General features: G+C 38.7%; 1 protein-coding gene across 10 annotated transcripts in view; it reads left to right on the top strand.

The window, feature by feature from the left end:
* Nucleotides 1-1,232: 1,232 nt before the first annotated feature.
* LOC110455726 overlaps nucleotides 1,233-12,018 on the top strand; it is a 73,988-nt gene continuing 63,202 nt past the window's right edge. For 3 of the 10 annotated variants that reach the window (XM_021506048.1, XM_021506045.1, XM_021506044.1), the window contains exons 1-2: nucleotides 1,235-1,449; nucleotides 11,117-11,205. In XM_021506048.1, the coding sequence (XP_021361723.1) occupies nucleotides 1,389-1,449; nucleotides 11,117-11,205 (150 nt within the window). In that variant the 5' untranslated portion in view covers nucleotides 1,235-1,388. Of the gene's footprint in view, nucleotides 1,450-6,053; nucleotides 6,273-11,116; nucleotides 11,206-12,018 lie in introns of those variants that run through there. The other 7 variants (XM_021506053.1, XM_021506046.1, XM_021506052.1 and 4 more) reach the window with 5 other exon arrangements.

Genomic DNA, 12,018 nt, shown 5'->3' with positions numbered 1-12,018 from the left:
CGCAGGCATACACACATATGGAGATATGCGCCAGGTGGCATAGGACTAGTAGTTAGCGCCCGATAAGGCAGCTCATGCGAATTCCTCAAAAAAATGAATTAATTAATGTATATGCTAATTGTATTAACTGCATATCTATGCAGTGTAAAACGCTTTAGAGTGGCTTATGTTAGCGAGATAGGACGCTATATCAAATGTTGTATATTATCCTAATGCCGACCTAAGAATGCTACTTCACTGAAAATCACATGCCGAAGGCGCCTACCACAGTATCCCATCCGGTCGCAGGAAATACCAACTAACATTATAAGGAGTTTGATTTTCCCGGCCTAGGGACAGAACCCACTGCCTACCGGGCCTCACTTTGTCACTTCTGTGTTCCGAATTCTAAAGGGAGTTCCCACATTAGTGGCCTCATACAACATATTCCTTTCTCAAATCCCGACCTGTAAGTGCTATTATTAATCTTTAAAAGACTTGCTAGCCATCATATTATTTTGCAAAGTCAAATTGTGCATACACTGAAATCAGAGACGCATATACTGTAGCAGAGACGTATAATACGTCTCTGATTGTAGTATATATGTAAGTCTCTGCTGAAATCTAGGAGACGAATATTCTTACCCACAAAGGGACCTAACTCCGCCTAAACTATATGTAATGTAGAATATACACAGCACGAAACATAACACGTGTAACATCTCAAATCTGTATAAAAGCTTTGAGTGGCATGGGTATTCGGCCGAAAAATCCGAACTTTCATTTAAGGTTCTAGATGAATTATGATATTCAGATGTACGTGTCCATATTATCAAATATCATAAAAAAAATCAAAGTCATATGTACTTTTATGAAAATATTGGTGGATTGAATATTTTATGGTGAAAATTGTGAACCGAACTCAGTATTTTTTATCAGAATTTAATATTTTCTTTTTTCCCACGGATCTAGATCATCGTTATCGTTATATCTAATCATCTAGTCCTATATATCGCTTTAATGTCTCAGAGGCGATGACAAGAGCGAGGACTAGTTGAAGAGATTATAAATCCTTGACGAAATCTGTCATAACTTGCAAATGATTTCGTCTATTTTCGTTTTCCCTGTTAAGATATCCTTTAATGCATTTGTTTAGAATTGCTGAGTAATTAAAAGTGTCGCAGCGGAGACTTTAAATCGTTCACAAATCTGTCCATTGTACGCTGTCGATCGGTAGAGTAAATACGTACAATATAGTTAACGATCCGATACCGTCTGTTGATATCCGGCTTGTACGTATACCAACATGGCTGACTGGCGTACCTAGCAACACGCGCGAGAGAGCTACATCTGTGCCAAACAGGATTTAATAAAGAAGAAGAAATTGTGTTAAAATTAAAAGTGCCCAGATGCAGAATGTTGGATCCGAGGATACTTTACAGAGGTCGCTGGGAGGCCGGTTGAAGACAGGTGAGTGATCAGTAGCTATATACTACCGACGGACATCTGTAACATGTTAGCGATAAGGTCCACACATTTAGTACACACAGATGTATAGACAGGCAATAGTTTTTATTTATTTCAAAACCGAAGTATATGGTAAAATTGTGTAATTGTATATATTTGTGTTTGTGTCTATATTCCACCTATATAAACGGTGACTTTAAAACAACTTCAATACCTTGCGTGGTCGAAGGTTATTTAAAGTATTTCAATGGTAGATATTGTTTAGATTATCGGCATTTAAATGTATGTGTAAGCCTACCAGTTGGATCTATTTTAAAATCATACGATGTCTGTCATTGCAGCTGTCGGTGTTATGAAGGTTGATATAAGCGCAGAGCTAGGCTAGTTGATTTTATTTCTGGTTATAATATGAATATGTCATTTTAATTGTATCATTACTTGCCAAGGGTGTGTATCTAACCGAAATAAATCGCCAATAAAGTTTAGGTGGTGTAGCGATACACATTTATATATATATATGTGTTCGTGTATATGTACGTTGTAGATTGTATCTGTGTATGTATAATAATGCTAGCCCTAAAACTTCACATAAATACAGTTCAAAAACATTGTACTTATAATAATGATAGGTTGTATACTAAGCACATTACAAACTCACCACGATTGTGGAATTCTCTTGGAAACCATCGGAAAATTTACATAATTTAGTATGTACAATTAACTGGCGAAAATATGACGAAAGATGGGGAGGTCGAGAGTTTCGTTAGGAAAGATGGTAAGTGATACTGCTTTTTTTCTCGTCTCGGTGTATGTGGAAAGTACGCGTACGGTCATACGTATACACAATACTTCGTACGTACAACACCCATATGTATGGCTCGTTATAACGAGATACTAAGTCGTTTTAACGAGATATACAAACTCGTTATAACGAGATACTAAGTCGTTATAACGAGATAAACTAACTCATTATAACGAGATACTAAGTCGTTATAACGAGATAAACTACCTCATTATAACGAGATCCTAAGTCGTTATAACGAGATAAACTACCTCATTATAACGAGATCCTAAGTCGTTATAACGAGATAAACTAACTCATTATAACGAGATACTAAGTCGTTATAACGAGATCTTAGGATGTCCTCAATTAGCCACCGTATCTATATGTATCGCTACACTATCGAAACTTTAACTCTAATTTACCTGTGTTAGTAATATAAGTTTGCTGTGTTGACTTGATAATAAACATTCGGAGTATGGTCAGTCACGGTTTTTATGATATTATTGTAGGAGGATTTCGATCGATAAACCCCCTTTCAGCAATGTTTTTTTTTTCTGTTATTTTGAATCTTTGTCAGTCCTTTGCAATATCCCGACCCTTTTTCCGGACCTTATTATGTGTAAACAAAATTTGCATTAGAGTGAAGTAAGTCGATATTGCGCCGGCGGATAGTTTCACAATTAGAGCTTTTCAAACAGATTTTCTTTTCATCGCTTACAGCCACGAATATTCATGCGCCGGGTTGTTGGGTGGTTTGAGACGGAATCCATGTACACAGCAGTATTGGTTTATCAAAGGTTTTATCAAACCTTGTACAACGATGTACCAGCATTGCCCGTGGTTGCCAATGGAGATAATCATTCAAAATATCGAACGAATATTTGAAAACAGGAAATTGACCATGGGCCGATGGCAACAGTCAATGAGGAATTATGCAAAATGTCAATTGTCGCGGAAATTGTCGCCGTATCTTGTCCGACCGTCATTATTCGGCTATAACGGAGATAGACTTCAGTGCAGAAAGTTGCTTTCTGACAGCAACTCTATTACTGCAGGCAGCGATGCTTGAATTGAGTTTGCTTTGTATATTTTTAAATGTTGCTGTTGTCTGCCAATATTTCATTGGTCATGCTATCTATTCCTGTTTCATGAAACTGACATGTTTGTTATCAATTTCATAACGACTGTTCATGTTATCTCTACACTGTAAGTGTAAGGATAACATAGATGTAACCACAGAGGATAGGTACATGATATTGGAAATGTCTGTCTGGTAGGGTTTACACGAAACAATGAAAGACAACCACGTAATAACCACTATTATTATACATCATCTATATATCAGGCTGTTTGATTGGATTATGTTGGTCACATGACGGCGAAATGTCGTGTTGACCTCTCGCGCTCGAGTTTCTCTCTGTAATATTTTCCTTATTTTGAGCGTCCCTATGAGAAAACAAATCAATCGCCATACCTGCGTTTCATTATGACTGAAGCAGACGACACAACAATGGCTTCATCATCTTTATTGTCGTGTAATTCACACCGTAAAACAGGATATATATCTCGGAGAAACACAGAATCGTGATTTCCCTTTGAATGCGTGATACATAACGCTTTGGTGTTTTTGTTTCGTAAGCGGTCACAGCATTTCATCTATCTCAAAATGTGCCCTCCCTGGAACTTCGTCCTAAAGGAGAAAAAAACCAAAGCATCACACTACACGGAATAAGGAAGGATACGGAGCCACAATTAAGAGATATCAGAAAAATACCACAACTCCGGGACGTAATGGCTGTAACTCCGGGACGTATTGACCATACTTTAGGGGCGGTTTTACCACAACTCCGGGGCGAAATGGCCGTAACTCAGGGGCGGTATTCCACAACTCCGGGACGTAATGGCCATAACTCAGGGGCGGTATTCCACAACTCCGGGACGTAATGGCTATAACTCAGGGGCGGTTTTACCACAACTCCGGGACGTTGTGGCTCCAACTCCGGGTTGTTAGAACCAAAACCCGGGACGCTATAACAATACCTTTGGGTTGTTAGACACAGGGTCGTTTCAACTACAACCCCTGATCGTTATAACCATATAGGTCGTTTTAACTACACTTCCGGTTGCCATTATATTCTGATGGTGGTAGCCAGAACGTTTTTCTCCATTGGTACTAAATAGATATCAGTTGAAAAAAGCTTGATATGCTTAAAATAAAGGCGTAAAATAAAACGTTCAAATTTAATTAAATTAAATTTTCCATGTTTATCTGATTGTGCTTATTTTGAAGTCCCTGACATTTCAGCTTTATCGATCATTAAAAGTTATCTCACATTTAAATGTATATGCTATTAAAACCGGAATTTCAAGTTTTAATATTCGGGGAGGGTGTATGACATAAGGTGCTCTTATCTTTCAGCCTCAATTGAAATCAAGATGGACGATACGTTGAAACCCGCAAACCTCGATTATTTATATTTTCCTTCCGTCAATTAGAAATTCAAGTAATAAAGTTGGCTCATGTACTCAAAACATGTGTTCAACAGCTAAGTAAAATCTCCCAACCTCATGTACTCAAAACATGTGTTCAACAGCTAAGTAAAATCTCCCAACCTCATGTACTCAAAACATGTGTTCAACAGCTAAGTAAAATCTCCCAACCTCATGTACTCAAAACATGTGTTCAACAGCTAAGTAAAATCTCCCAACCTCATGTACTCAAAACATGTGTTCAACAGCTAAGTAAAATCTCCCAACCTCATGTACTCAAAACATGTGTTCAACAGCTAAGTAAAATCTCCCAACCTCATGTACTCAAAACATGTGTTCAACAGCTAAGTAAAATCTCCCAACCTCATGTACTCAAAACATGTGTTCAACAGCTAAGTAAAATCTCCCAACCTCATGTACTTTGTAATATATATGTATCACAGGGACATGGCAATTTGTTACAGATATGTTTCTTTGTATCTAAACTGAGGTGGTCTTAGTACGTTTAGGGGTTTATATCAATTTTCGGTAAACGCCCCAATGATTATGTATACTCAGCTGATCCAAACTCCTACTAAAAAGTGTAAAATTCTTCAGACCATCTCAGTTTATGTCCAAATGTAGCTGTAATAAATTCTCATGTCCCTGTGACACGTTACTCTATCAGAAATAAATACTTTGTGTTATGTAAGAAATATACACATAAGAACTTGCTACTCTTTGCTGCATGGGGGATCCATGTTTTGGTGGTGTGGGGTTGAGGGATAGGGGTGGGTCTGGGGTGGGTCTGGGGGTGGGGGTCTGTTCTAAAGCGAAGAAACCCTCTCTCTATCCACCCCTGCTGTTGTGCAATGTTAAGTCCACGTTAGCGATATAAGGTCCTAATCAGTACAAGTAATCTAGTAAATGATTCATGGCGGCCAAATTCGATGATGATCTGTCGAATACAGGTAAGTCTTTTGATGCTGTCGACAAGGTGTTAGTATTGTGGTGAATACGAGGTGCATATCTAGGGCTGCAAAATAAATTGAAATTCAAACAAGCCTTTGTAATTTATAATTTCTCTACACTGTATTATTTTGGTGGGAGCGTTAGGGAGAAAAGTACAAAGCACTTCTCTGTAGCCAAGACATCAACGCACAGTTGACAACGAATAGCAAAGCACTGTTAACTTTGTGACTGACATGCATAAATCAGTCTTTCCGAAAACCATATCTGATGAATGAAAAAACCCAGTTATGGAAATGTCCTACTAAGTGAAAGAAAAAAACCGAACACAAGTTATCGGTATTTTCGACAAGAACAAGTTGGTACCAGTGTTGTAATGTAAAACCGATCTGTTGAGTCGCGCAGTCATTGTGTAAACAGAACACCTAACACACTATAGCCTTCTGTCCGGGCTTCCAGGACGTATAACGAGGGAAAGTTCTCTCCGGGCACGGCCGTGAAAATGTGAGCTCCGGAATCCTTTGGATACGATTAAAATAATAAGAATTCACTTCTGAGGATTTATAAATGGAAGTATACGGCATCGATGGCGTCGAATTATCATGTAAGTATATATCGCCTGGGTGTAACTAGAGAATGAAAAACAGGTTTTTTTCAGACAGGAAAGAATTGGCTGATTGATATACGTTCAACTCGAACTCCTATTGGTTCGGTTAGAATGATAAATCTGTATTTTATTTGGGTCGTATACGTTTCTAGGTCATAAAAGTGAAAATGTCTCTTACATGATGTAATATGAGTGTCGTTCCGCATGCATGGAAACCGATCAAATATTGAATTTTAAATTCGAGATTAGTGGACCACAACTAACGAACTAATGATCTACGTGCTGTTTTCACTTTCATAGAAAAATAAAACCAATTCCTAACATTCGCTATTGATTTAAAACCAAATAAGTTTCCGTTAAAATTTGAATATTACGGTAAAGTGTTATGGTTTGGAGTGAATATGTCCGGGAAAACTTCATGGCTCTTATATATATGAAGATAAACTGATTTTTCAACTTCTCCATTGAAGAGTTATGTGTGATTCTGTTCTGTTTGCTGTAACTGTCTGTCAAGATAAAATGTTGCTGCCATGACGTATGATCTTTGCATGTCAGATCATTCCATAGGCATAGATGTTTATCTGCGATTGTTAGTCGATGTCTCAGTCTCTTTCATCATTTTCGGGGCTCTAATGTCATCATATGTACATCGGTTATCTTTGATGTGAACATCAGAACGTTCATCTTAGTGGTATACATATGCATATTATCTTCCCGGGGCTCTAACGTCAGTAGTTGTATATTTCATATACCGGGAGCGCTGACGTCAGTAGTTGTATATTTCATCTTCCGGGGGGCTCTGACGTCAGTAGTTGTACATTTCATCTTCCGGGGGCGCTGACGGCAGTAGTTGTATATTTCATCTTCGAGGCGCTGACGTCAGTAGTTGTATATTTTTTTATTCCTAGGGCTCTGACGTCAGTAGTTGTAATTTCATCTTCCGGGGGCTCTGACGTCAGTAGTTGTATATTTTTTATTCCTAGGGCTCTGACGTCAGTAGTTGTGTATTTTTTATTCCTAGGGCTCTGACGTCAGTAGTTGTATATTTTTTATTCCTAGGGCTCTGACCTCATTAGTTGTATATTTCATCTTCTGTGTTCTGACATCAGCAGTTGTACGTTATACAATTCTTGACCTTTTTTAGGTTAACATGGGTATTTCATAACCCAAGAAAAGTAATAACCCTAGAGACCGAAGGCCAAGGGAAATATCCTTGTTTATGTACGTCAGAGGTTGTTCATTTCATTTTCGGGGTCTCCCCGACATCAACATTACAGATCATTCGAGCCTAATTTCGTAAGGGGACATACGTGCGAAAGTCGGATTTCTACAATCGGCAGTACCGAGAACAACGCTTAACCGAGTGCCCTGAAAAGCTTGTCAACGCAGTGATTAAACATTACTGTCGGGGCGTACACTCGTGAATAGATTAGAAACACGTCGGATCACTCAATACATTTATATATATATTCAATTAGATTCAGATGAAGAGTTTGAATGACATCAGAAATCTCTCATGAGACACCTCCGATTCAACAATAATTCAATAAATGTAATTTTGTACTTTAGAAGTCATGAACCGTCATAAGTCTGTTTGGTATAGTGGCCCAGCCATACGCTTCCAGTCGACCAGTAAACCGTTAAAGTCCACATGTCGGACCGCTGTTGACTTTATGCCAAACACGCGGGTATTTGACGACAACATTTACTAGGCTCATTTCAGAGAGTATTAATGGACAGAATAAATATCTGTTGAAATAGATTCGGGCTTTAACCTAGCTAATCGTGTCCGCAGTCTGGAAAGGGCGTCACTTTGAATATACACACGAACTTCGGCAATCTTCGGCGAACGGTGAACAAATATTTGAACAAGTTAACGACCAAACACTTATGAATTCGACCATAGAGAAGTAATCTGAGAAAGCACAATATGACAACCGTAATTTGTTTATGAACTGAAGTCGATTTGAAGTCGATTTATATGAAGAAAACGGGGTAGATAAATCTTACCTAGGTCCAGTCCACAGAATTGGCATTCTTATCAAAATCTGATAAGGTTTATAATCTGCGCTTAATTAAAATAAGCTACTTTTTCTAAGTGTGTTGATGATGTTCTTATCCTTTATTTGAGCATGACGGATTTGTTTAATTTATTTCATTGTATAATCTGTAGCACATACATACCTTTATACTTATACCTAGGGATCGGATGAGGTTACGTCACAATTAATCTAACAACTATCACTGTAATATTTACATGTAAGATACAAACTACACTTGATATAACGTTTACAAACAGTGCCCTAAAGGATGTGCGTTATGGTTAATTGAAGTCGCCTTCATGCAGATAAAGGGCGCCAACAAGTTACAAACGATAATACCAGTCAGGGCCCAGTTGTTCAAAAGGTGGTTAGCTTAATCCATGTTTAACGACATTTTTCAACCTTTAAAATTTCGTCAATTTTCAAGGTAAAACATCACAATTTTGCATGTAAACTCACTTTACTAAACATTTGATATCTGGAAAGTTGTAACTCATTCAATTGGTGTGTTTTAAAGTTACTCAAAAATTAAAATTTGCCCTAATCACTGATTAAGCTAATCACCATTTGAACAACTGGGCCCTGATCTCACTATATTGTTGTTCAAAAAGTTATGTCCTTTAATCAATAGAAAACGGGCTTCCAATTTATGGTCCGCAAAGTCTAATAAGTTTATGAAATAAAATGAACAATTAAAAGAAGGGGAAGTTACTCTAACACACTTTGGACTCCAAGTTCAGTAATTTGAGAAGTGCTCATCTCCGCTATTTGTAACAAATATACAGCGCTCAATGGTAACGCCGGTGACCCCAGCATTTACACATTGGTGCCGACCCACATCGATCTTCGAGGTTATGGCGAACAACGTTAACCTGGGTTGTAGCTGCGATAACGTAGCTTTCTGACGACGATAGATGGGTGTTTTTTTTTATATATATTGCGGGCCGGGTATTAATATCAGTACTAGGTCTACCTGGGTTGTAAGTAATGGAGAGGGGGTATGGGACTTTCTTAGCTTCGAGTATTACACGGGGGCTAGCAACGACAAACATGGAATAAGAATAAATAGGCATATTCCAAATCTATCGTCCCTATCCCCTGTGTCCAGAAGGAATTCCCTTCAACTCAGCGGTATTATTACCGTTATAAATTCGTAGCCCTCGACTGAGATAATGTAGTAGATATCCTCAATAGCGGGTTATATAGGTCTTATTAATGAGGGTACTTTATTTTTTCTCTTTTCGCAGCATTATAAGATGATTTGAGTTGTGACATGCATAATATCCAGGTACACTGGGAAATAATTAAGATTTTAGTATATTTCTTATTTGGTTTACACATGAATAAAAATAAATTACAGTGGTTTGCACTGCTTGACACTGGCACAGTATGATATTATAGGCCCTGTATATTTTTTGTCTCTCATGACCTTGAATTGGCTCTTTATGACCTTGCCTCTGTATGACCTTAGTTCTATGTGGCATTGAATCTGCATGAAATTGATCTGTATGATGTGTATGATAATGGACATGTATGATATTGGACCTGTATGACATTTGACCCTGTAAGACATTGACCTTGTGTGACATTTGACCCTGTAAGACATTGACCCTGTATGGACTTAGCCATGCATGACATAGGACCCTGTATGATCTTGTTTCAAATGTTGCTTAGCCTTAATATAAGCATATCCAAGAAACATTAAAATTGATCTGTAAACTTTGCAGGATCCATCAATACCAGAACAATCCCCTAGAACTAGGCTACTGTCATGTCTGTCTAACTGACAGGAGGATATTGATCTTTAATTCTCAAGTCCTTAAAAACCTAGAATGCCGTATTATAATTCTATCCAATCCTTTGAAGGATAGAAATATCAGGCAAAACAAAACAAATAAGATTTTTTTATATTCCATTACTATTGACCCTATTCATAAGAGATTTGATTGTTTCACTTAAACTGTTGAAGTAGTAGATTATTATGTGTTGGCAAATATCTTTTTCAAATAACGTTTCGGCCCAATAATCATCTTATTTTAACTGTTAAAAGATTGTAAATGGAGAAAACAATGATTTTTTTTTTTGTGGCCTGACGATATCGACAGACTTAAGTTTTGGTTTTGGTTCCAAACACATCAGAGTAGCGTGAACAATGTCTGGTATACAGGTGAGGGTGACTCCTTTAATGAGTGAAAGAGACGATATTGATACTAATGATAGTCTCGGGACACTGACCACCATACCCTGGACAGTATGGACATGCTTTAGTTATAACACAGGTGGGTCAAGCCTCAGGATGATTCTGGAGTGTGACATTCTCATGTGAGAAATACTCGCAATCACATATAACCATGTGTATTTTAGCCCAATCATATTGAAGCTAGCCTCGAGTTTACTACAACATGTAATATAGGAATTAACCCTTTCACCCCTGTGTTACTTTAGTAAACTCTTCCATGCATTGATCGGGATGAGTCTTTTATGGTCTACAGTGGTGAAAGGGTTAAGTTATATTTCTACTAGTATATATACATTGCTCCCAATGAATTTTAGATTTGGGGATGTGCGCAACACGTTTACGAGATTCTGTTTTCCTAGGCCCTTACTTACATTTCCTTGGTCCTTAGTTGCATAGACAGTTCTTGACAACTGGGGATACAACCAACTGTTTTGGAGGTAAAAGACCCTTGTGGGATTTCTTGGAATACATAATATCTAGAATATTGAAGTAAAAAAGGATCTGGTTTCTGTCTATAAATAGATATATAAAATTAATGTTTGTTTGTTTGTATATTTCAGCCCTAGACATCACAGGGGAGAACTTTGAGGACTTATTGGCCTACGATGATCTCTTCCTGGACTACTTCAATGCCTTCCTGGCCCTCAATGTAAGTGGCAATGGTCTGTAACCATGGCCCTCCTGGCCCTCAATGTAAGTGGCAATGGTCTCCCCCCATGGCCTTCCTGGCCCTCAATGTAAGTGGCTATGGTCTGTAACCATGTCCTTCCTTGCCCTCCTTGTAGGTGGCAATGGTCTGTAACCATGGCCTTCCTGGCCATCAATGTTAGTGGCAATGGTCTGTAACCATGGCCTTTTTGGACCTCAATGTAAGTGGCAATGGTCTGTAACCATGGCCCTCCTGGCCCTCAATGTAAGTGGCAATGGTCTCCCCCCATGGCCTTCCTGGCCCTCAATGTAAGTGGTAATGGTCTGTAACCATGGCCTTCCTGGCCCTCACTGTAAGTGGCAATGGTCTGTAACCATGGCCTTTTTGGCCCTCAATGTAAGTGGCAATGGTCTGTAGCCATGGCCTTCCTGGCCCTCAATGTTAGTGGCAATGGTCTGTAACCATGGCCTTTTTGGACCTCAATGTAAGTGGCAATGGTCTGTAACCATGGTCTTCCTGGCCCTCAATGTAAGTGACAATGGTCTGTAACCATTGCCTTCCTGGCCCTCAATGTAAGTGGCAATGGACTGTAACCATGGCCTTCCTGGCCCTCAATGTAGGTGGCAATGGGCTGTAACCATGGCCTTCCTGACCCTCAATGTAAGTGGCAATGGTCTGTTACGATGGCCTTCCTGGCCCTCAATGTAAGTGGCTATGGTCTGTAACCATGGCCTTCCTGGCTCTCAATGTAAGTGGCAATGGTCTGTAACCATGGCCCTCCTGGCCCTCAATGTAAGTGGCAATGGTCTTTAA

This window comes from Mizuhopecten yessoensis, unplaced genomic scaffold, assembly GCF_002113885.1.
Source record: "Mizuhopecten yessoensis strain PY_sf001 unplaced genomic scaffold, ASM211388v2 scaffold8365, whole genome shotgun sequence".
Taxonomy (NCBI): Eukaryota; Metazoa; Mollusca; class Bivalvia; order Pectinida; family Pectinidae; genus Mizuhopecten; species Mizuhopecten yessoensis.
Note: the sequence above shows the minus strand (reverse complement) of the source record. Positions and strands in the feature narration are given on the sequence as shown.